This window comes from Brachyhypopomus gauderio, chromosome 14, assembly GCF_052324685.1.
Source record: "Brachyhypopomus gauderio isolate BG-103 chromosome 14, BGAUD_0.2, whole genome shotgun sequence".
Classification (NCBI taxonomy): domain Eukaryota; kingdom Metazoa; phylum Chordata; class Actinopteri; order Gymnotiformes; family Hypopomidae; genus Brachyhypopomus; species Brachyhypopomus gauderio.
Window position 1 is genome coordinate 533,668 of NC_135224.1, and position 26,022 is coordinate 559,689.

Here is a 26,022-nt window from a genome sequence, read left to right on the forward strand (position 1 = left end):
CTGCATTCTGGATCAGTTGCAAGGGCCTGATGGCCTGCAGAGGAAGACCAGCAAGGAGAGAGTTGCAGTAGTCGAGCCTTGAAATTACAAGAGACTGGACAAGCACCTGGGAGGCCTCCTGAGAGAGGAAGGGTCAGATACGTCGGATGTTGTAGAGAAAGTATCTGCATGACCGAGTCAGGTTCGTAATATGGGCAGAGAATGACAACTGGTCATCCAGAGTCACCCCATGGTTTCTTGCATCTTTAGACGGAACAATCAAAGAGTTCTCGAATGAGATGGCAAGATCCTGCTGAGGACCTGTAGCTCCAGGGATGAACAGCAGCTCAGTCTTTCTGGGATTGAACTTTAGATGATGAGCTGCCATCCATGAAGAGATGTCACTCAGACATGCCGAGATACAGCTGCAAACCTGAGTATCAGATGGTGGGAAGGAAAGCATTAGTTGAGTGTCATCAGCATAGCAGTGGTACGAGAAACCATGAGAGGTAATTACATCACCAAGAGAACGGGTGTAGAGTGAAAAGAGGAGAGGACCTAGCACTGAGCCTTGAGGGACACCAGTAAGGAGCCTGCAAGGAGCAGATGTAGACCCTCTCTACCCTCTCTATGTTACCTGGTAAAAACGTCTCTCTAGATAGGACTCAAACCACTTCCATGCAGAGCCCACAATTCCCAGGTCAGCGAGGACAGATAGGAGGATCTTGTGGTTCACTGTGTCGAAAGCTGCAGAGAGGTCCAGAAGGATCAGAACCGATGACAATTTGGATGCTCTTGCAGTCTGGAGCTTCTCAGTCACCGCTATGAGGGCCGTTTCTGTTGAGTGTGCTGGTTTGAAGCCCGACTGGTTGGGGTCCTGGAGCAGGTTCTGAGTGAGAAAGAGAGACAGTTGGTTGTATACAACACGCTCAAGAATTTTTGATAGGTAAGAAAGGAGTGATACCGGTCGGTAGTTGCAGACATCTGAGCTGTCCAGGGTGGGCTTCTTCAGAATTGGGACCACTCTGGCAGTCTTGAATGCAGCTGGGACCTGGCCTGATGACAAGGAGCTGTTCATGATGAACGTGATGAAGGGTAACAGATCCATGGAGACTGTCTGGAAGAGTGTGGATGGAATGGGATCCAGTGGGCAGGTTGTTGGGTTGCTGGATTTAAGTAGCTGTAGGACCTCATCTGTGGAAAGAGGAGAAAAACATGTTAAGGAATTAATGGCAAGAGGATGAGTATTGGTGAAGGAAGTAGAGAAAGAGGAAAATGACTGACGGATTTTGTTAACCTTCTCCTCAAAGAAGGTGACAAAATCCTCCGGGGTAAGTGAAGAGGGTGGTGGGGGAGAGGGGGGTTTGAGAAGAGAGGAAAAGATCTTAAAGAGCCAGCGTGGATCCGACGCTGATTCTTCCAGTTTCTCCTTGTAGAAGGATGACTTGGCAGCAGTAACCTCTGTTGAGAACTTGTAGAGGAGAGCTTGATAGGAGTGTAAGTCAGAGTCAAGCTGGGACTTCCTCCACTTCCTACATTTTCCAGATTGTACATTTAATTGGGTGATTAATGGTTTCAATCGTTTTCATATTTTGCGGTAAAACAAAGTTACTGCCGTTCGCTACAGCGTTGAACACTGTCAGAGCTAGCCACAACATTTACATTTACATTTACGGCATTTAGCAGACGCTCTTATCCAAAGCGACTTACAAAAGTGCTAAGTGTTTAGTCAGAATATGCATCTCTATCTAGTATAAACAGGTTTAAGTCCAAACTACTCAAGCTCAAGCACTGCCATAAACAGTTGTCAGTGCTGATACCTAGAAAGAAGACAACAAAATATTAGATTAGACACAGAGCAATACCTAGCAAGACTGAAATACCTACAAGACTACATTAGCAAGTGTTCCCAGAGATAAAGTGCAATTATGATTTATACCAATGCTTCAGTAGATTAGTGCTTATATGTGTTTTACAAAGAGATGGGTCTTCAGTCTGCGTTTGAAAACCGCAAGAGAGTTCGCTGTTCGGATAGCCAGTGGAAGTTCATTCCACCATCTGGGAGCCAGGACAGAGAAGCATCTTGTGGCATGTCTTCCATGAATCTTGAGGGATGGCGGGTCAAGCCGAGCCGTACTTGAAGCGCGAAGGGCTCGAGGTGCGGATCGACTCTTGACCATTGCCATAAGGTATGAAGGAGCTGGTCCATTTTTGGCTTTGTAGGCAAGCAGCAGAATTTTAAACTGTATGCGAGCAGCCACGGGAAGCCAGTGAAGGGAGCGCAGCAGTGGAGTGACATGAGTGAACTTGTGGGGATTGAAGACAAGCCTTGCTGCTGCATTCTGGATCACAAGAGCCACAAGCTCTTGTGATAAATAGGTAGATAGATGGGCCTATTAAATTTGCGTCAACCCCGTGTAGTTAACGGTGACATAAAATAAGAAACAAGATTTTTTTTCTAGTGTCTGTAGTTCTAACTGGTGAATCCAGGGACGTGTGAGGATAACATTCGCGCCAGGGCTGAAAAGGTTGAAGATAAAAGTTGTAAACTCTTGTCATTTGAGTCTACCCTGTGCTTTAGCCCATGTTAGAAAATAAAAACACGTGAACCCTGGTATTTTTACACTCATTTTCGCAGCTGATGTATTTATTGGTTCATTAAGACGTAATGGTTTTGACTGAGCCATCTGGAATGGCGAAAGCGGCTTCTCGCGTTTACGGATCTGGCTCCATCCATTGAATCTATTGACAAGACAGTCAAAAAATTTTTTTTATGGATTTTACTATATTTTACGGAGCCCATAACGTGTGGCCACGACTTAATAATGCGTGGGAACAAGATACTAATGTCGCCTTTCACACGCGGCAACAAAGTTTATTTTTTCACAGCAAAGCAAGCAGATCCCAGGGATGTTCGCAAACTGACTGCCCAAGGAAGATAAACCTGGCTTTATATAAAGTATTACTTAATTATCTCGTTCGCACACGTTAATTATCTCGTTCGCATACGTTAGTAAGTCGTTCGCATGCGTTAGTAAGTTGTGGCCACGTGTTATTATATTTTTTACATGATGTCACCTTACGGGCTCCGTAATATTTGGCATCACCCGTCGCCGTATCCCCATGATGTCACATGTCAACGCCCCCCCCCCCCCCCATGTCTTCTCACCTTTTTAACCCCTGACCCATTTTCATGCCTGATTTTGTCTTTATCTCAGGGGAATTTAAACTAAATGGTGTATTGTTTTTGTCCAAGTACATATACAGAATATTAGACAGGCTGTATTTTTATTCTTTTTTACTTTCAGACTCTGTGACTGTAACATCATAGAGGAAGGATATGAAGCTCTGTCTTCAGCTCTGAAGTCAAACCCCTCATCACACCTGACAGATCTGGATCTGAGAGGAAACGACCCTGGAGACTCAGGAGTGAAGAAACTCACTGAGATACACAAACTGAAAACACTGAGGTGAGTTTCATTCATGTGTGCCAACATGTGACATTTTTTAATGGTCATTTCAACAGTCTAACCAACATAATACCAATAAAATGTGTGTCTACACATATACATATTTACTCAGATGTATTCGTGTACATACATATTTCCTCAGGTGAATGAGTGTGTGTGTGTTTACATATATTATCTGAAGGCTTGTGAGTGTGTGTGTGTGTGTGTGTGTACGTACATAGAGTGTTGCTTGAAAGTTTGGAAATACTGCAATAAAAAAATATAGAATATGATAAAGAATAATCCAAGACCCAAATCCAGGGCCAGGCAGGAGTTTGAAAATGAGTTGGGTAGTCAGCAAAGACACAATATAAAAACAGAATCAGAAAAGGCTAAGCAGACAGTACAGGTCAGTACAGAGGAGAACATGAGGAAACCAGGCAGACAACACAGAGGGACAGAAATCACATCCAGACAAACAGTGCAGGTAAGAATCCAGACAGGCAACACAAGAAACGCTTAATACTGGGTTTATATACACATGGAAATGACTATTAGTATTTAGGTGTTCTAGATCTATAGCATCTCGTTGTGGCATCATGGGTAATGTAGTCCTCTGTGACCAGAGATGTGACACTCGCAAGGTTAAGGACAAATCCATAAGAAGAGTCATTACAAAAATCTAATTCTAAAACAATTCAAATTTCAGATTTAATTTATTCTAAGGGTCAGTTGTAGGGGTTTCACCTACTAATCTTTTAAAGTAGATATAATTTGTTTATCAGTCTCATTAATTTAGAATCTGTGACGCTGGGCGCAGGGCGAAGGACGAGGCACGAGTCCAGCGATTACGCACAAACCTCACTTTAATTATAACACAGATGGCGCAGACAGCGCACGTAGAACACAAACATTCAGTGTAGCAAGCACGGGACACTGCGAAAACGCACATTAAATAGACAGGCCGATTTTAAACAGTAGAGCAGTTCGGCTGTATGTTAATGAGCTCAGCTGGTTTATTCCAATGTGCTCAGAACAAAGGATAATGGAGCTGGCTTAATAACTAAAAATTAATGTGGTGTGTCTGAGCCTGGGGAAGACTATCAGTTATCATTCAGACAGACAGAGATCACATTCACAGCAAAGAGAACTTGGTATGAACAAATCTATTATTAAATATCTTATTATCTAAATAAAGTTAAACACTGAGAATGTCTTAACAGTAGCATCTTTAGCTTAGCCCTGATGTCAGGCGCTCTAGCCCCCAGGATACACTTGACTATGACTGCTGGTGTCTTTAAAGGGGTCGCTACATTCACGTGTCGGAGCTGTGAGTTGTAACGATTCAAGGGGCAGTTGTGACGCAAACGCAGGTATATAATAGATTTATTAAGTAGAAGGACACAAGACACAAAACACAGGAGAGCTAATAAACAAGGAAGTAAGTAAACAAGGGGGACCATACAAGCAACTAAACAGCTAATAGAACAATATGGAAGCTATCGAACACGTAGTATACTCAAACGGAACAACATACATAAGCACAGTAAACACACGCTACAGACAGGAACATCTATACAACATGATATAGACTAACCAAGGGGACTACAAGAATTCAAAGGCTACAACCCTAAAGAAAAGTAAGCGGGAGTTAGACAGGGCAGGACAACGTTAACTAAATAAGAACATGCAATGGACACTAAAGAACTGAACCAGGAAGCAGATGAAATGGGAAGCATAAGGCACAGGGCTAGTCAAGACCACTAAACAGGATAAAACAGTGAACTAACATCGAGAGCAGGGCAAGGAGTAACCACAAACACACTACTTTAACCAGGGACGGAAGACACAGAGGGGGAGGTAGGACAATGAGAAAACAGACACATATAAACAGAAGAGACCAGGCAAAGAACAAGAACATAGCATGAATATAAGCTAGCAGGAAAGAGCAAGGAAAACACAGCGGGATACACTTACAAACAAGGAATGACCGACACGGGAGTAAAACACTAGGGGGTTTTTATGCACAGAAACAAGATGGTGAAACGAGACTCAGGTGTATGGGACTAACGATGAGGGCGTGACAGAGGGAGGAACAAATGGGAGCGGGGAGCTAGGCGGGACCAGGGAGGAGGGAGGGGCTGGACGTGACATAACCCCCCCTCAAGGCGTGCAACTCCGGGGCACGCCAACCAGGGAGGGCCGGACAGACGCTGGGGACAGAGACACCACGACACGGAGGGAGACGAGCGGGCGAGGCCGGGGCAGGGACAACAGACACGGGGCAGGACGGATACAACGGACTAGACACCAGACGCAAGGGAGAACCGGGACAAGGAACGAGTGGCGATGTGGGGACAGGACTAAATGGGACAGGACAGGGAGACGGTACAGGTGGTGGAATCGAGGGGGCCGGACAAGTCGGGGTCAAGGGCACAGGACTGGACAGTCAGGAAAACTGGGATGTAGAGGCAAACAGGCGAAGGATGATGGAGACAGGGACGGGAACAAAGTGGCTGACAATTTGGGGAACAGAGATGGGCACAGGGACTCTGAGGACACCACCAAGGACGGACACCGGGACAGGCACGTGGACACGGACAGAAACGCACACAGGAACAGGGACCAACAGGAAGCCAGGAAGGGGACAGGGCAACAAAGGAAATACAGATAAACGCAAAACAGGATTAACATGGGGGGCAGCATTCAACCAGAACGGCACAGAACCAGTCCCAGGCCCACAGGCGGGCAAAGCAGTCACTGTGGGGGCTTGCGCAGACCAAGGAGCGTCCAGGGGAGCCGGCAGAGCCGGAAGAGGGTCTAGGAGGACAGGTAGGTCCGGCTGAGGAACAGCGGAAACCGGGGAGGTTGGCAGAGGGGCCGCAGGGACCGGGGAGGCAGGGCGACGGGCTGCAGGGACCGGGAAGGCTGGGCGACGGGCCGCAGGGACCTGGGAGACAGGGGACACCCCACTGAGTCGGGACCGTGATGGGATTCTGGGGGGCATAGGCGACGAGGAGGACCTGGGGAGCTTGGGAGCCGAGGAGGCCCTGCGGAGCTTGGGAGCTGAGGGTGCCTCGGGAGACCGGGCTGTCGGGCAGGCGGCATCGGGAGGCGGAGCCGCCGGGCAGGCGGCATCGGGAGGCGGAGCCGCCGGGCAGGCGGCATCGGGAGGCGGAGCCGCCGGGCAGGCGGCATCGGGAGGCGGGGCCGTCGGGTAGGAGTCATCGGGAGGCGGGGCCGTCGGGTAGGAGTCATCGGAGGGCGCGGCCACCTGGCCACGGTCGTCGTCGCGGGGCGCGGCCACCTGGCCGCGGTCGTCGTCGCGGGGCGCGGCCACCTGGCCGCGGTCGTCGTCGCGGGGCGCGGCCACCTGGCCGCGGTCGTCGTCGCGGGGCGCGGCCACCTGGCCGCGGTCGCGGGGCGCGGCCACCTGGCCGCGGTCGTCGTCGCGGGGCGTGGCCACCAGGCAGGAGTCATCTGGAGGCGTGGCCACCAGGCAGGAGTCATCTGGAGGCGTGGCCACCAGGCAGGAGTCATCGGATGAAGGCGTCGCCGGCCCAACGCCATCGGCCTGGGCGTTGCCGGCGGGTGTAGAGACCTGGGCTTCGCAGGCAGGGGTGACAGCCATGGGGGAACTCGTCCTTGAGGCATTCATCACTCCCACACGGCCAATGGGGGTCGGCCTGCTGGGTCCTGAGGGCCCGGTAAGTCCGGACACAGTTCCTCCCAAGATCGTCCTTGGAGTGTGTTGCAGTGGAGGGCACCCAGTGTCGTGGGAAGGAGGGTTCTGAGGTAACTCCCTGGAACCTCATCCGCATCAATTTGCAAAAACCCTCCACGGTCCATGCCTCATCCAAGCGGGTAGCTAAAATTATGTCCGCCCACTCTAGTGCCTTACCATCCAGCAGAGATCGTAAAAACAGGACTAGCACGTTATCAGGAGGTGGAGGACAAGCGAGTAGCCTGATGTACTCAGTACTCTGCAAAATAAACATCCCAGCGGAAGTCTTCTCCCCGTTATACCTCTCCGGGCAGAGTGATAGGGAGGGCAGGCACACGGGATTGCCCCTGGAGTCTCTTACCAAGAAGGACTGAAGATTTGTTAGTCTGTCCTGAAAATGTTTGTTCAACTGGGGTAGCGTGCTGCTGGCGAGAGCGGGTTCTGCCTGCTGCGTCATACTTAGGTCGGTCATTTTGTAACGATTCAAGGGGCAGTTGTGACGCAAACGCAGGTATATAATAGATTTATTAAGTAGAAGGACACAAGACACAAAACACAGGAGAGCTAATAAACAAGGAAGTAAGTAAACAAGGGGGACCATACAAGCAACTAAACAGCTAATAGAACAATATGGAAGCTATCGAACACGTAGTATACTCAAACGGAACAACATACATAAGCACAGTAAACACACGCTACAGACAGGAACATCTATACAACATGATATAGACTAACCAAGGGGACTACAAGAATTCAAAGGCTACAACCCTAAAGAAAAGTAAGCGGGAGTTAGACAGGGCAGGACAACGTTAACTAAATAAGAACATGCAATGGACACTAAAGAACTGAACCAGGAAGCAGATGAAATGGGAAGCATAAGGCACAGGGCTAGTCAAGACCACTAAACAGGATAAAACAGTGAACTAACATCGAGAGCAGGGCAAGGAGTAACCACAAACACACTACTTTAACCAGGGACGGAAGACACAGAGGGGGAGGTAGGACAATGAGAAAACAGACACATATAAACAGAAGAGACCAGGCAAAGAACAAGAACATAGCATGAATATAAGCTAGCAGGAAAGAGCAAGGAAAACACAGCGGGATACACTTACAAACAAGGAATGACCGACACGGGAGTAAAACACTAGGGGGTTTTTATGCACAGAAACAAGATGGTGAAACGAGACTCAGGTGTATGGGACTAACGATGAGGGCGTGACAGAGGGAGGAACAAATGGGAGCGGGGAGCTAGGCGGGACCAGGGAGGAGGGAGGGGCTGGACATGACATGAGTCTCCTGTAACCAGAGCTCTTTTTTATTTTAACCATTTCAACCCTGATGAACATTAACAGCTTTTCCTCTGCAGTGCTCTGAAATCTCCTTTGTTCATTGGAATCTCCTTTCAGAAATATGAGTTGTGAATATTAGGCTGCTGATCCCTGTTCTTTAAATAAAACTGAATATTGAACCTTATTCATTCTCATTTTTATTGAGCAGAGATTGCTTTAGTTTAATATAGGTGAATTTTTTTGGTTTAGTTCATGTGTATAACAATTCACATATAGCACAAAGAGCCCAACATCCAGTAAGGATGATGAAATATTTCCCCTCTACACAAACTTTAACATGAATATATTGTTTTTATGGTCATTTGAAGTAACAATAATGTGATAAATGGTAATTACTCTTATTTACAGACTGTTGAAGAGTCCTGCTGCAGAGAAGTTCTGTGATTCTCTGACTGAAGCTCTAGGTTCAAACCCCTTACTGCTGAGAGAGATGGACCTGAGTGGGAAAATACAGGGAGACTCAGGAGTGAAGCAGCTCTCTGATCTACTGGAGGATCCACACTGCAGACCAGAGAAACTCAGGTTTGTAGTCTGGCTTGTTTAACTGTTAATGTTAAATGTTGCAAGCTCAGTGTAACCAGACAGTCCAGTCACTAATAATAATTTGAAGGCACTAGGTTTAAAGCCCCTTTAGTTACGCGTTTTTATTGCTGCAGGTTACAGTCAGTCATGCTGTTATTTTGTGGTCTTTTGGCCTTTGGCTGTAAATGACATGAGTACTCTGTTCAAGTTTCCTTAACTGAAAAGATCTCCTGAGTTTTGTCACTTCTTTTGCAGAATGAGAAACAGCAGATTAACAGAGAGAAGCTGTTCTGTTCTGGCATCAGCTCTGCGTTCAAACCCCTCACACCTGAGAGAGCTGGACCTCAGTGGGAGTAATCTACAACATGAAGGAATTACTCAGATCTCTGCTCTACTAAGGACTTCAGACAGCAAACTCATGAAACTAATGTTAGTATCTGGCACAACTAGTATGTTTATCATTTCACTGAAGCATTAAACAGAGTTGATTCATTCCTGGATATGTTTGGTTTACACAAGTCCACAACAGGTGGAACAGAGCTCTGTAAAATGATGAAGATGTTGACATTCTGTTTCATTATTGATGTATGTGAAATGCTGTTTAATACAGTAACTTAAAATAACTGACTTTTTATTTGTTACTGATAGACTTTCAGACTGCAGTGTAACAGAGGAAGGATATGAAGTTCTGGCCTCAGCTCTGAAATCAAACCCCTCATCACACCTGACAGATCTGGATCTGAGAGGAAACGACCCTGGAGACTCAGGAGTGAGGAAACTCACTGAGATACAAAAAGACCAAACATACAAACTGGAGAAACTGAGGTGGGCACTCTTTTGAATAGATATGAAGAATGTAGTTGTAATGCTGTGAGAGTCGGAGGTGGACACACATGCAATAAAAGGCTGGCGTGAACCTCAACAGAGCTGGTCTCCTCTATGTGAACCGTACGCATACGGAGGGTATGTGACTTACGGGGCATACTGAGACGATTCCCACTCAAGCACAAATGAAAGAATACGAAAGACAACTGCGACTATGAAAGAAAATAGGTTTATAAGAAAAGGAGTACTAATATAAAACACAGCATGGGTATAACACAGCAGGGACTAAAGCAAACAAGTGATACAAAACAGACCATAACAATAGTAACAAAACCAGACTACTATATTTACAAGTATAGGGGAAATAACATATCAGTAACCTAAACCAAGGAACATACATCCCTGTCAAGTCTCCCGTTTTGGCCGTTAAACTACCGTATTTTACCCCTCTTTCCCATCGTCTTCCCGTATTAATATTTTCCCCATAAATGTCCCATATTATAATATAATCATTTTTAAAAAGCATTCAAGTGTCTCTCCAAAATGAATTATGTCACTAGCCTCGCGAGAATGTCAACCTGCAGTAGCCCGAATGTAAGTTCTCATGAGATTAGTGCTGACAGCGGGAACAACAAACCCGAAAATCACATCAGAGATTAATGAATGTAGGGCGTTCCTACCAAAAAAGTGAAGACTTCGTGTAAATATAAGAGGTCCTGGACGTTGGTTGTGCTGCTGGGAATGATCGCAGCAACCAGCGGAAACTTTCCCTTATTTTTAAATCAAAAACTTGATAGGTATGAACATACCAAGGACAGGAAGACAAGATTAAACGATACGAGTGCTAATACGTACAAGGCATTTAACTATACGATACAGACAATAGAGCACAGACCAGGACATACAAAGGAATAAAAGTTTACCTTAGCGAACTTATGACCAGAATAACAGACAATAACCAACAATCAGAACACAGAGAACCAGGAACTAAAAACCAAACGATAATGAGAAACAAACCTGAAACAGCTGAAATGGAAAAATAAAGGCAGGACTATACACAAAAAGGTGTGGTGGACAGGAGGGGGCGGAGCTAAGAGTGACATTAGTACAGCCTGACATTCATAAAGTAAACATGTACCAATCATAATAGTGACCATCACCAGCTAAACATCCATAATTGGTGCTTTTGGCTCAGGCTACAACTGTTATTTCAGTTCCTGTGGAAATGTGATACTCATTTAAGCAACATAATTTTTTTTTCCAGTTTTATTTTTTTATTTTTTATCAATCTTATATTTTAATATTTTACAATAAACATGTGATTAATTCATCATATTTTGCGTCTTTAAAATTTTAGTTGGATCAAACTGCCAGAAGATCTCAGATCTGTCCAGATGTAGATTTGAAGTTTTAGATCCAGAGTTAAACTCACTTTTCATGTGAACATTTTATTGAGAACATTATTGTCAGTTACTTTATCCTCTCAGGGACTGTGTGCTCTTAACATTCATTTACATCAGGTTTAAAATGTATATATTTTTCCCTTTACACAGACTGCTGAAGAGTCCTGATGCAGAGAAGTTCTGTGCTTCTCTGACTAAAGCTCTAGGTTCAAACCCCTTACTGCTGAGAGAGATGGACCTGAGTAGGAAAATACAGGGAGACTCAGGAGTGAAGCAGCTCTCTGATCTACTGGAGGATCCACACTGCAGACCAAAGAAACTTATGTGAGTACTTTAGTTTTTTTATTCTAAATATTCTTTAAATAATATTCTAAATTGTCTTTACTCTGTTAGTAACATTTCATATGTATCTGTAAATAAATTGTAAAAACTAGAAAGGTAAATGGTCATAATATTATATTTCTCATGTAGGGGTTTCACCTACTAATTAGTGCTGGGCGGTATGACCAAAATTCTATATCACTGTATTTTTCAAAATTATATCGGTTTCACGGTATTTGACGGTTTTTCCCCCCATGCGTGATGTGTTAACTGCATTGATTACGAAAAGAATTACTGCAGTAGAGTGGTTAAGCGTACCCTATTCCACTGTTAGAAACATGTCTATAACAGTGAATTGATCGCCTTTGTTTTAGTCCGTGTGGCCGCATCATCAAGCTTGATTGAAGTAGTTCGGTGAATCTGTTGCTGTGGTAACGTTGATCAATTGATGGTTACACCGTAACTCGGGCTTGTTAATTAAGTAATACGACCTTCAGCTGTTTGCTGTTAGTCGTATCAAAGTTCGCGTGCTCTCAATTAAGAAAACCGGAGAGAGAGAGAATTGGCGGAGGCTCTCTTTAACAGGTCTAACCTCGGCGTCGGTCAAACCAGAGAGAGCGAGATGGATGGCTAAACAGGGTATTTAAACATCTGGAAACCACGTACTTTAGACACACCCTTACTTCTGTCAAAGCAAGCTTGTTCCATGTGTTGCCAGTGGTACTGCCACCTGCTGGTGTAGCATGGTACTGTGGCAAGCAGAACTAACAAAAACCCAAAAAGAAGATGCACGACTACGCCACCTAGGGGAATTTCACCCCAAGGAATTATACTGGGGCAAATGAAAGCCTCAGCACAAACGAAAACCATTAACGAAAAGGACACAAGTTCAAGACCACTGGACCAGAGAGGTAGTTTCAATAATTTCTTTAATATAAAAATATACTTCGACCACTTTATGGATCGTATATAAAAATATATAATTTGCACAGACTCACAATGACAAGTAAAACAAGAGGGAACAGGGCTGCGGCCTTGGTAATTAAGATGAGAGCTATGAGATCACCTCTATACTGTACGCTCACCGTGACCACACTTCACACTCAATACTCTTCACTCACTACCACACCCGTGCACGAGATTCCACCACCTGGGACATCTGCCTCTGTCCGGCCTGCAGCTCCTGCCCTGCACAAACAATCAAATAATTAAACAAAACCCGGACAATAAGAAGACCAATAAGTCACAAACACAACCCAAAAAACCAAACGCTTTGCAGCGCAGTTTGGCACCAACACTATTTAAAGAAACCACGAAACAAATCACACCACCAAATCACTGCAAACGAAAAAGGGATAAAGAAATAAAAACCAGACACTCAACCAAATCAAACATGTAAAACTAAGAAGAAGGTCGCCGCCAAACTGAGCCTAAACACGTAACAGGGAAAACAAATAGAAAACACGAAACACACAATCACTCGAACGACGTGAATCACGAACGGCCCAAACAAAACAGCAGCACTGCCGGCTACTGGAACCACGCGCAAACTTTATTTTTGGGTGAAAGTTGCTGTTGTATTCTCTCCCCTTTATGACTGGAATCCGCTGGTTGCTCCAACAGCCACGGCGAATTCTTCACAACAGCGCGATGACTAACCAGGTTGTTCTCAAATAGCAACTGCCCACCCGTGGTAGATATCAGCACAGTAATTCTCTTGACGCGCCCACCGAACTCGACGGTATTAAGCTGGTCCAACAAAGGAAGCCAGGCCCAACAACAATAAATTGGCACCACTAAAGGTGCTGGAGAAGCGGGATGACAGAAGGGAGTCTGCCCCAGTAACCACACCCCCGCTATTTATAACACCAGGATCAACCTGCCCCGCGACTCGCACGGCTCCACCGCAATTTATCATTAGGGAGGGAATTAGTGAGATTGCCCCAACAATCTCACTCTACCACAGTACCTACAGTACACTCACAATCTGCACACTTCAATCCAATTCTGTGAAGGATTTAAGATTTGCTCTGATTCTAATCCCTGTGTGTTCCTGCATGTTGTTCTGCTGTTATAATTTTTTTTCACCATCATTTGTCCTCTAATTTCTTTTGAATAACGTCTTCTTGATTTCTGCTGTTACATCTCCCCAGTAACAAAAGGTTAAAAATTAAACATTAAGATCTGGTTGTGTGTCTCCCTGCTGATAATACATATATGTGTGCATGAAATTAAACTTATGGTACATTATGATTGCCCATGTGTACAGATCTAAACATTGCACAGTGTGATCACTGTGTTTAAAGCTCAGTCATGTACCTCAAGTGATGTTTGTAGCAGTGATGTCTCAAAGCAGTTAAAGTTAAGAGCTTTTCTCCACTGTTGTCCCTCATCTGTAGTCTGAATAACTGCAGCATCACTGAACAAGGCTGCTCCACTCTGACATCATCTCTACATTCAAATCCTTCACACCTGAGAGAGCTGCACCTGAGTGGGAATGAACTAGGAGACTCGGGAGTGAAGCAGCTCTCTGCTCTACTGAAACACAAGGACTGTAAACTGCAGATACTGAGGTGAGTTCTGATTCTGACTACACATGAAATAATGCATTAATGTAGCTTTGATGATGGATATGTATAAAAGTCAAAATCATGCCTACAACCAGTATAGGAATTTAACTACTTATTCATCCATATTTCATTAATGTTTTCTTCAGTAAATAGATAGATAGATATTTTATCGTCATTGCACATGTACAACGAAATTGAGCAGTAAAAAAAAAAAAAAAAAACACGGGTAAAAAAGACAAAAAAGTGCAATTTTGTTGCATTGATCTGTGAGAGTGTGTGTGTTTAGATGTGTTTAGTTCCCACACTGTACTAAGATAGAAGTTGTTTTTGAATCTATTAGCCCTGGATGTGATGGACCTGAAATCTTGTATCTCACAGTGATGACTCAACAGCTAAAACATTTTCTTCTATTACTTTTTTGTATTTTCTTCAGACTTTCAGACTGCAGTATAAAGGAGGAAGGATATGAAGCTCTGTCTTCAGCTCTGAAATCAAACCCCTCATCACACCTGACAGATCTGGATCTGAGAGGAAACGAGCCTGGACACTCAGGAGTGAAGAAACTCACTGAGATACTAGAGGATCCAAACTGTAAACTGCAGAAACTGAGGTAATCTATTTTCAGGGGGAAATGTTGTCATGTTAACATCAGGTATGTATGTTGTGGTGAGAAAATAATTTCACTTCAATTTCATGTGCAGTTAACTCTGTGAAGTACAATGCCCTACTCAGATGACTGATATCTTTGGGATGTCTGTTTTACTGTCCCTTCAGACTGTTGAGTCCTGCTGCAGAGAATTTCTGTGCTTCTCTGACTGAAGCTCTAGGTTCAAACCCCTTACTGCTGAGAGAAATGGACCTGAGTGGGAAAATACAGGGAGACTCAGGAGTGAAGCAGCTCTCTGATCTACTGGAGGATCCACACTGCAGACCAGAGAAACTTATGTGTGTATTTGTACTTTTCTATTAAAAAAAGATAAATAATTTGTGCTGTGAAGTTGTATTTTGTTGCATGAGCAAACTGCATTTGTAAATGTTACTATTGTTTATCTATTTATTAAATTAATTTTGGAATGCAAACGTTATTTCATAAGTAATTATTAATTGATCATTATAAATAGTGAATTGAGCACAGAGTCTGTTTTATTTGCATTTACCTTTAATCAGGCATGAATTGTGAATGAGAGAAATGTCAGTTCTCACCCCTTTCATTACACGCCAATATGTAGGATGTGTGTTAAGTCACCGGTACAGTGGTGTCTCCTCTAACATGTCTGATGGTGTGTGTTAAGTCACTGGTACAGTGGTGTCTCCTCTAACATGTCTGATGGTGTGTGTTAAGTCACTGGTACAGTGGTGTCTGCTCTAACATGTCTGATGGTGTGTGTTAAGTCACTGGTACAGTGGTGTCTCCTCTAACATGTCTGATGGTGTGTTAAGTCACTGGTACAGTGGTGTCTCCTCTAACATGTCTGATGGTGTGTGTTAAGTCACTGGTACAGTGGTGTCTGATCTAACATGTCTCCTGGTGTGTTTTAGTCTCAGCAAATGTGGATTAAAGATGGAAAGCTGCTCAAGTCTCTCCAGAGTCCTCAGCTGTCAGTCTTGTTTTGTAAGAGAGATGGACCTGAGTAACAACAACCTACAGAATTCAGGATTGCAGCAGTTATGTGAAGGACTGAAGAGTACACACTGTAATCTGGAGATACTCAGGTACAATCTTAATAATCTGAGCTATTCCTTAACATCTATAACCACACCAGCACCCCTAGATAACAAAAACAATACTATGAATAATAATTAGGGGTGGGCATAGATACATTTTTTTAATCTAGATTAATCTCACTGAAATCTTGAAATAATCTAGATTAATCTATATTAAAATGGCTCATATGTGTGCTACCCAAGTAATGACTAAAAGTCAGTTTTTGAGATAGGGTTTCTTAATACAGGGGGTGCATTAGACCAGGGGCTCATCTCCTGTTTCCAAAATGCATCAATGACTGCTTGAGGAAGCTGTTCTACTTTGATACTTGAAGAAAAAAAACATGCTTAATAAAATGTAGGCTACTTGTGTTTGTGACGGCGAGGTGAAGGAGGCAGGCACGACGCCGTTGACGGTGAACACACAACGTTTATTGGCACAATGTGAAGCTCCGGGCGGAGCGCGAGCAGCACGACAGACACACTCACGCAGACACGAAACTTTAGACAAAGACGAGCACAAGACACCGCGTTAACGCACATTAAATAGGTGAATTACACAGACCCACGTGACCTCGAGACAAGGCACAGGTGTAACCACGAACACGCTCACAAACAACCCACACCCACGGAAGTACAAACATGGACATAACGACACGCAGACAACATAGCGGCATGCCCACAGGGAAGGGTCCGGGGCTGTTCCGTAACAGAACCCCCCGCCAGGGGCTCGCTACTCCCGGAGCGTCCCGCGTAGCGGGAGTGCCCCGAACAAACACCGACGGGCAGGTCCGGAGCCCCCCGGGATCACGAGCCTCCGAGAGCAGTCACCCCCGACGGCGGGAACTGCCGCGGACAGCTCTAGCACACCCTCCCTGGGAAGACAGGGGAAAATACGTTAAACAATGGCACGCTGACAAACACACACACAGGTACATGGAACACGAAAGGCACAAAAGGGAAAAGGAAATTAGGGAACAACAACGGGACAGACAAACAGACGGGTACAGGCAGCCATGGGACCGCTAGCAGGCTCGCAGCTAGCGGCGCATATCCCCCAGGAGCAACGGGATAGACAGGAGGCGTGATCCCTCCGGTCGGAACAGTCCCTCCAGCGCACGCAGCGCTGGGTGTTGCTCTGGGCGCGCTCGCGTCCTCCTGCGGTGGTCGCGACGTTTTTGCCCCGCCTCCAGGCGCCGCCGGAGGAACCCTCTGTCGCCGCACGCTGACGGCTCTACGAGGTGGCGGTCTTGCAGCTGGTCTGGGCACCACCAGAGGTCCTCCCCGTCGCCTTGTGCTGGCTGCTGCACGAGGCGGCATTTTGACCGCTCCTCTGGGCACCACTGGAGCTCCTGTTCTCTGCCGCGATCCGGTGGCGATTCGAGGAGCCCCAGTCGGCGACCTCACTCTCCCCTCCTGACCGCTGGCAAAGCCAGTCTCCCCTCGTGCCTCTCGGGGTGGCGGCTCCACCTCCCCTGATGTCTCCATTTCCTCTTCCTCGGAGAGCTCCTGGTCCACCGCCATTGGCTCCTCGGAGTCGGGGTAGCGCGACCAGCTGATCTCGCTCCCACCCGAGGGAGCACAAGGGACCTTCTCTCCGTCTGGGCACCCCTTCTCCGACCTAACGGTCTCCTCGGAGCTGACCGAGAGGCTGTCTTCCCACTCACCGTGGGGAGCGGTGGGCACCGACCACTCGGACGACGGAGGGCTGACGTCTTCTTTCCCACCATAGCAGATGGTGGGAACGGAGTACTCAGATGACGGGGGGCTGCTGTCTTTCTCTCTCTCGTCATAGCAGACGGTGGGAATGGAGTACTCAGATGACGGGGGGCTGCCGTCTCTCTCTCTCCCCTCGTAGCAGACGGTGGGAGCGGAGAACTCAGACGGCGGAGGGCTAACTTCCTCCTCTCTCCCGTCGTAGCAGACGGTGGGGGCGTAGCACACGGATGGCGTGTAGCGGGCTTCGTCGCCTGACCCCTCCTCTCCCGATTCCTCACTCTCTGCGTCGAGCTCAGGAGGGGTCGCTGCTACCATACCCGCGTACACCACCAGAGGGCCCTCTTCGCCCTCTTCACCGCTTGCCGGAGGGGAGGACTCCCTTCTCAATGCGCGGAGTCCCTCTCGCCACGCAGCTTCAAAGAAGGGGTCCTCTCTCAAGTCCTCCTCAGGGTACGCCGGGGGTGGAGAGCGGTGCCTCTCCATCCACACCCGTCTTGCGGCCAGCCGGAAAACTTCCGCCCCTTCCTCGTCTCCGGCTGTCAGAGCCTGATGCAGCATGTACTTGCTGACAGGCTCCTGCAACTCCACCCCTACTGGGACGGGGGTGTCACGGTGGCGTGCGGGGGAAGAAGAGTGGTGGTGTTTCACCTTCTTCTTCCCCTTCTTACGCGCAGATGTGTAACCCGGCATTTCTTTGGCTCGTCTTTCTGTGACGGCGAGATGAAGGAGGCAGGCACGACGCCGTTGACGGTGAACACACAACGTTTATTGGCACAATGTGAAGCTCCGGGCGGAGCGCGAGCAGCACGACAGACACACTCACGCAGACACGAAACTTTAGACAAAGACGAGCACAAGACACCGCGTTAACGCACATTAAATAGGTGAATTACACAGACCCACGTGACCTCGAGACAAGGCACAGGTGTAACCACGAACACGCTCACAAACAACCCACACCCACGGAAGTACAAACATGGACATAATGACACGCAGACAACATAGCGGCACGCCCACAGGGAAGGGTCCGGGGCTGTTCCGTAACAGTGTTCAACGGTTTATTCAGTTAAACATGAATTTGTAAGCCTACATCAGGGTTGCCAACTCTCACGCATTGAGCGTGAGACAAACGCATTTGACCGTCTTCACACGCTCTCATGCCACACTTCCGATTTCTCATGCCGGAAAAAAAAATCTAGTTTATTTACCTCTGATCCATATCTATGATTCAAAGTTACTAGTTCGCTCTGGCGCCAACCACTAGCGAGCGATCGATCATGATATAATACTTAATTTGTGTACATTTTACACCCATTTACATTTAGCTAACTCTCCACAGTATGTGCGTCTCTGTGAAAGCTTAACATCTAGCTAAATTGCTCATCATGTGTCACTCTAAACTCTATTCTCGAAAATACAGAAAAGAGTGGGAATCAAATCCTGAATTTAAAGGCTGGTTGAAGCTGTGTATTGGAGATGATACACGGGCATACTGCCTGTATTGTAAGGTTGATTTCTATGCCAACTAGTTCCTGCTAACTGATACTCTTATACTAACAATTAACAACACAGCAAACTATTTATGTAATTTATGTAAAAATGATTTATACAAATCATTAAGTCATGTAGTTCTTTTGAGAAGTGACTGCCTATTTCAAAGACAACAGATGTTCATTTGTAGTTCTAACATATTTAGGGTATTTTTACTCACTTTCTTCTCTCCCAATGTTATTCCTTTACAGCTTAAAAAAACATGTATTATGCAAATTAGGTGATGACGTCATTTAGCGACTTCTAGGGACTTTTAGGACAACCAATAGCGACTTTCCTTACTGAGGAGTTGGCAACACTGACTCCAGGTTCAAATCTCACTCCAAGCGATCTTGAAAAGTTGGCAACTCTGCTACATACTGTACATTAAAAGGGGTTGATAACATGTTTATTCAGCTAAACATGATATTTGAAATGTAAGCCAACATTTAGTACATTTAACCTCATGGACGTAATTTGGGGGGATTGGGGGCATGTCCCCCTACTTTTTCAAAAGCCGGTTTTGGTCCTCTGCAGTTTTAACGGTTAAAAAGAAATATTTAAATAGCGATGAATCTAGCGCTAGGACCATGCAGAAAATGACCACTCCGAGCTCCGCTCCGGTAACACTTTACGTTCCTAAAAATGAATTTTCCATGAAGCAAAGCTGGCGACTTCGTGGCTGCATCCATGTAAACACACGTACGATTTGTAATTCACAGGTTTGAAAACTCGTTCTCGCCCCTACTGTGCAATTTGGTTAGGAATACAGCCGAGCTAAACTATCAAGTTGAAAGTCATCATAGTTTGCTTACCCATTTTGACCCAGTTCCCAACCCAACTTTAACACTAGGAACCCGACGGCCGCGAAAAATTTCGCAAGGCTTAGTAAGGTCCATGTAGCCCACTCCCCTGCTGTGAAGGGATTAACGCCCATTGTCTTGGTAATGCGGTGGAAGCATCTCACCCCCAAGCTCATACGCCTGCCAAAGCACAAGCGGCTCACCTCCAAGCTCATACAAAGCACCAAACGTGATACTTCACGAAAAACTTGGTTACAAACAAGCAGACTGTATATGTTACCGATCCTACAACAAACAGCAGAAATTTTGTAGACTCGTGTTTCAAAAGGTACAATTCAAGCGCACGTAGAGACGACAGTTTCTCAAATGAGTCCCGTCAAACAATAAAAATAAATAAAATTGTTTGAACCTCTTTGTATATTGTTTGAAGCTCTTTGTATATTTACTACACTATATAATATTTGTTACACTTTGTTTCCGTGTTTGAATTCGCGTTTGAAAAGCTAAGAAATTATATGGCGCAATTATATAAATGTTGTGATCTAAACAGCAGACTGGAAAAGGAGAGGAAAAGACAGGAAGAACAAATTCATGTGCTGTAAAACAACTTTATTTTGATCAAACATGGATGTCTATTCCGGGTTTCTTGAAGTGGAATGTCAAGAAAGTTGAGGGTGTCTTGAAGTTGAGGGTGTACTCGCCAGATGCACTTGCCGCATGCAACACACGCGTTGATGCTGTGGAGAACAATTCAAAGTACACCTTACATTTTGAATAAAATCTTTCAGAAGACAAAAATACGTAACATATGTGGTGTTACGTATGTAGGCCTACTTATCAACGTACCTTCATGTAGTTGTAGCCAACAGTTGCTACACAGCCAGGGTGTACTCGCCGCATGCAACGGGCCACCGATGTGTTCCTGCGCGCACTGTGTATGCACGCACCTTCATGATGTCTGTCAACGGCGCACTGCAAAGAACAAAGTACATGTTAGGCCCAATCATGTATAGACACATGCAGGCCTTCCTATATTGTTCACATAGATGCAGCCCTAGCCAGATGTGCTATTTCTGTGTCTCCCTTTCTGACACACGCAGATGTCATCACACACTATCTGTAGAGCACACACTGGCCAAACCCAAACAGCTTCTAAAGGACCTTTTGGGCTTCCTTTTGCTTATTGAGGCCAAAGTGCCTATTTGTGTGTGAACCCGCCAATCGCCGCTTGCGGCTATATTTATTGTTTCAGTTTTGTAGAATGTGGAGGAACAGTATATGGATATATATGGTTTTTATCATTTTCAGGGATCAATTATTAAAATGTAGTATTGTGTTATGGAAAAGAACCCTCAGTGAAGATGGGTCACACCACTAAATATTAACCCTTATATGGTCCAAGGGTCTGTGGGTGATGTGCTGTTGGCATGCATCTAATGACAATATTTGATAATGTTCAGAATTATGTTCAGGACAGATAAAGGTTTATATAATTAATTAATTTAAAAAGTTTGCATGTAAGAATGACAGACTTTCTTTCTTTTAGTCTTTCAGACTGCAGTATAACAGAGGAAGGATATGAAGCTCTGTCTTCAGCTCTGAAATCAAACCCCTCATCACACCTGACAGATCTGGATCTGAGAGGAAACGACCCTGGAGACTCAGGAGTGAAGAAACTCACTGAGATACTAGAGGATCCAAACTGGAAACTGAAGAAACTGAGGTGAGCACTTATGCTCTATATAAATAAAGTGGTTGTTGGGCTTTTTATACATAGCATGGTCTTAAACAGAGAAAAGGCCAGAATACCTCAGAGGGTTAAAGACAGCAGGTACTACACAGTTTGATTACCTGACCAAGACAAATATTTAGAACAAATAAAAAAGCAAACACTACCAAAGATATGCGAAAAACTATTTAACTAGGAACACAAATGATAAAACTATATGATTCACAAAGGCTGATATGTTGAGATCTTTTGAAATAACCAAATTTAGAGTGTTAAAATTACAGTGTGTACTCCCAGCCGCATGCTGAGAGCCCAACAGAGTCTATTATGGCACAGGGTTCCTTGTGTTGTCTGTGGTAAAATCCCATACAATTACCAAACAGTCAAAAACTGGAAATGAGATATAGCATATCCATCAGTGAAATCAGCACTATACTTTGTTCTTAAGCGAGCGCTGGCTCACGAGTCTCCTCCAGTGGTGACAGGAGGGGTGACTCTGGAGCCCTGACATGGTTGACTCTGTCTTATCTGACCCTGAACTGCTTATATGACCAATGTTTTTGGATTGCCCTTTATTAAATCTCTCTCCTCTCAGCATTGTGCATCTTGTTGTTGGATATTAGTGGGTCAGTGCAAAACAAGATATGATTTCAAAGGTTAATGGAGTGATTACTGATGATAATCTGTGCCATGACACTGATGACTGTGCAGTGTGTTGTGTGAGCTCTTAGTGAAATGCTTCAATAAAGGCAGAAACCAGTGATCACATTCTATAAGTCTCTGTTCACACATCACAGATTCTTAACACAGGCCCCTGGTCAGTAACATGTATTTGGACAACTAGTGTTTAAAGGTTAAATTATTTTAAAAAGTAAGACAATTACTTGCTTAATTCTAAAATTTAAATGAAGTCATTCTGAAGTATTTCTAATTCAATTGTACATTCAAATTTATACTTTAGTGTAGATTTCTCCCATAACAACAAACTGCATAGATTTTGTCTATACCACTGTAACGTGGCTCACGCCACGGAGCGAGGAGGTGGACACAAACGCTGAGAAGAACGAGATTTATTCGAGGGAATACCATAATCGTCATCGCTTAGCCAGTCCGGGTCCATAACGGGAGGGCAGTCCGTAAAACATGCATACACGGGCATGACGAGGACAAGGGACACGAGTACATACAAAGAATCCAAAAAAGCAGGAACACACTACGGCCAAGTACAAAGAACAAACAGTCAAAATACCCGACAAAGGACAAGGGAGACTCAGGGGCTTATATACATGGGACTGAAAACAAGGGACAGGTGTGAATGATAATACAGGGGCGTGGTAACAAACGAGGAATCACGAAGACAAACGAGCTGGCGGGATGAACAAACACGGAACACAGACATGAGGGAGTTCGGAGTGACAGCTACGGGAGGGGGGCATGGTCATACGTGACATTACTCCCCCTCAAGGCGTGCCACTCCGGGGCATGCAAGGGCAGACACAGTAGGGAATCACGGGACACAGGACAGACAGGAGGAACAGACCAGGGGAAAGCAGGGCACGGAGACCGGGGCAAGGCGGGGACAGGGGAAACAGACTGGCCAGGAGCTGGGCATGGCAACACAGGCAGGGACCGGGCGAGGCACGGGGGCAGGGCCGGACAGGACAGGACCGGGAGCAGACATAGGAGTGGGGCCAGGGAACAGGGCGGAGGAAAACACAGAGGCAAACACGGCTTGGACGACTGAGACAGGGACAGGAACAAGATGAGTGACGACTTGGGGAACAGACATGGGGACGGGGACAGAGACGACACCACAAGAAACAGACACGGGAACAGGAACACAGACCTTGACAGATACAACCACGGGGACAGGGACCAGAACAAAACCAGGGATAGGACCAGGGAGCAAGGGGAACACTGGCAACAAAACATAAGAGGCATGGGGTGGAGCAGGAGGCATTCAAAGTCCATGCCCAATAGAGGGCAGCACAGTCTCAGAGGGAACAGGCGGGGTCCGCTGGCGGGCAGCGGGAACAGGCGCCGGCGTGGACGACCTCTCCTGGGTCGTGGGGACAGCAGCCGGCGTGGACGACCCCTCCTGGGTCGCGGGGACAGGAACCGGCGTGGACGACCCCTCCTGGGTCGCGGGGACAGGAACCAGCGTGGACGACCCCTCCTGGGTCGCGGAGACAGGAACCGGCGTGGACGACCCCTCCTGGGTCGCGGAGACAGGAACCGGCGTGGGCTGCCAACGGGCAGCGGGGACAGGAACCGGCGTGGGCTGCCGTCCTCGGGGGGAACCACCAGGCTGACGTCCTCGGGGGGCGGAAACGCCATACTGACATCCTCGGGGGGCGGAACCGCCATACTGACGTCACCGGGGGCCCAAGCCGGCCACTCTTTGGCGTCTCTATGGGAGAGGCTGGCAGGATCAAAGGAGGGAGGAGCTCCTCAGGGTAGGCGACGACCTCATCCGTTGTGGCAGCGGGGCTCTGAACCGGGGGCGTGGTCTTTCTCCTTCCCCGGTCTGGTCTGCACCTGGAAGAACATACAGACACAACTGCTTCTCGGTGGCTTTCATTGTGACTCCGCCTCGTCGGAGGTATCGGGAGCTCATAATGGCTTTTGAAAGCCAACCGAGAGCCAAGCCAACGCTCGTCTGCACATTCATTCCGTCTGCCCGAATCTCGCGCTACAGGCTGCTCCTCCCTGTAGCGTGTGTCGAGTTGGGCAGACACGTAGCGCTTATCAGGGAGCTCGTCGCTAAAGCTAGAAACCGAAAGTGATTTCGCCTTGTTTTTACAGCGACGAGACTCCCCTGTACCCACAGCGCAAGGGGAATTCCTGTCTCTGGTTCGTTCACGCTGTAATACCGGAGAGTTGAACCGAATTAAACCAGCCAACATCTCATTACAGCGATTGAACTTACCAGAGTCTCGCTCTCTCGCTGTGTCCTTGTATGGTCGGGTATTATGTAACGTGGCTCGCGCCACGGAGCGAGGAGGTGGACACAAACGCTGAGAAGAGCCCTGTTTTTGATATCGTGTTCGTGCTAGATTGCGTCTTATGGTTTATGGTTTCATTATTTCGTTTTGTGTTGGTTGTTTTATGCTCGGACCAAGGTTATAATAGTTTTGGATTTTTCATTTAAGTTTAGTTTTTATTTAGTTGTGACTTTTTTCTAACTCAGTTAGTTTTAATCTGTTTTTAGAGTGTGTTTGCTAGTTTTTATTAGTTTTAAAAAATGTTAAGCTTAGTTTTAGTTTAGTTTTCCAGTTTAGTTAGCGGAACCAGAACTTAACTTTACGTGAGTGGCGTGGGGATGCTGGCGCTACTGGCTGCCGCTTCTCGCTGCTCCAACCTGTTCCTTTTTGTTACCTGATGAACTGCTATTTACCTTCGCAAATAAATCTACCACCTACCTGGATTACTTGCCGGAAAACATCCAAACGGCCCCACACTTCAACCGCCGCCCCAAAGAGCCACGCCAAACCAGGTACCAAACACACCAAACCCTCCAAACATGCAAAACCTATGAGTAGCGTGAGGACGCTGGCGCTACTGGCTGCCGTTTCTCGCTGCTCCAACCTGTTCCTTTTTTACCTGATGAACTGCTATCTGCCTTCGCAAATAAATCTACCACCTACCTGGATTACTCGCCGAAAAACATCCGGACGGCTCCACACTTCAACGCCGGTTGGGACCGTTACCCTCGGCATGAGCTGGCTAGGCTAGCCAACCAACGCCGCCTCCACTGGGCTAGCCGGGTAGCCGCTACATCGCTCCTCAATTTTCACCCTACACAGGTTTTTCCCCTTGTTCTGATCACCCTTCTTCAGCATCTCGACTTTCACCTGCAGCAATTCACCTCCATACATCTCCAGGATCTGCCATTTTTCTCAGCGCCTGCCATGGTTTTTCGTTACACACCAACCGAACTTCACCGGCTCATTCCCACGCTGCCTCCACCCGCCGAGCTGCTGGACAGTCTGCCGCACTTTGCACTTTTACGCTGACCCCCCTATGTGCATCGTGGACCTTGGCGGGGGTTCATTTACACGACAAGTGGCGTAAACTCCATTCCAGCACTGTGGACCGACCGCGGCTCACACGCCGGCTCAAGTGCTTCCTCCCTGCGTCATCACAACAACACGCGTCATCAGAACACGTCCTCTGTGAACTTTTTCAACCTCCTGACTATCCAAACCACTCCCTCAACCGCTTTTAAACAAAAGCACCTGAAAATCGCCCTTTTCAACACACGATCCCTCAACAATAAAAGCCTCATCCTAAATGAATTTATTACTGACAACAAACTCGACCTGCTCTGCCTAAACGAAACATGGCAAAAACCACTGGATTATTTTTCACTAATTTGGATTCTCTCTCCTC

General features: G+C 46.4%; 3 protein-coding genes across 3 annotated transcripts in view; 2 read left to right on the forward strand and 1 right to left on the reverse strand.

Moving 5' to 3' along the window:
• LOC143475433 (uncharacterized) overlaps positions 1-11,582 on the forward strand; it is a 156,660-nt gene extending 145,078 nt beyond the window's left edge. The window contains exons 24-28 of the mRNA XM_076973291.1: positions 3,288-3,449; positions 8,853-9,026; positions 9,282-9,455; positions 9,675-9,851; positions 11,405-11,582. Of these exons, the coding sequence (XP_076829406.1) occupies positions 3,288-3,449; positions 8,853-9,026; positions 9,282-9,455; positions 9,675-9,851; positions 11,405-11,582 (865 nt within the window). The remainder of the gene's footprint in view (positions 1-3,287; positions 3,450-8,852; positions 9,027-9,281; positions 9,456-9,674; positions 9,852-11,404) is intronic.
• LOC143474815 (uncharacterized) lies at positions 134-1,373 on the reverse strand. The gene is made up of 4 exons (XM_076972427.1): positions 1,277-1,373; positions 944-1,173; positions 617-868; positions 134-412 (listed from the first exon to the last, which is right to left on the reverse strand). The coding sequence occupies exons 2-4, from the start codon at positions 1,085-1,087 to the stop codon at positions 134-136; spliced, it is 675 nt and encodes a 224-aa protein (XP_076828542.1). The 5' UTR covers positions 1,088-1,173; positions 1,277-1,373.
• A 3,344-nt stretch (positions 11,583-14,926) lies between the features above and the next one.
• Positions 14,927-26,022, forward strand: part of LOC143474471 (ribonuclease inhibitor-like) — an 82,587-nt gene continuing 71,491 nt past the window's right edge. The window contains exons 1-3 of the mRNA XM_076971937.1: positions 14,927-15,090; positions 15,685-15,858; positions 21,448-21,624. Of these exons, the coding sequence (XP_076828052.1) occupies positions 14,999-15,090; positions 15,685-15,858; positions 21,448-21,624 (443 nt within the window). The 5' untranslated portion in view covers positions 14,927-14,998. The remainder of the gene's footprint in view (positions 15,091-15,684; positions 15,859-21,447; positions 21,625-26,022) is intronic.

Excerpts from the sequence above, each read along its gene's own strand:
- LOC143474815 (XM_076972427.1), bottom strand. The coding sequence starts at position 1,087 with ATGGATCTGTTACCCTTCATCACGTTCATCATGAACAGCTCCTTGTCA. Across the intron at positions 869-943 it reads ATGTCTGCAACTACCGACCG|AACCTGCTCCAGGACCCCAA; the intron begins GTATCACTCCTT and ends TTTCTCACTCAG. Across the intron at positions 413-616 it reads TAGAGAGACGTTTTTACCAG|GTTTGCAGCTGTATCTCGGC; the intron begins GTAACATAGAGA and ends TCTGATACTCAG.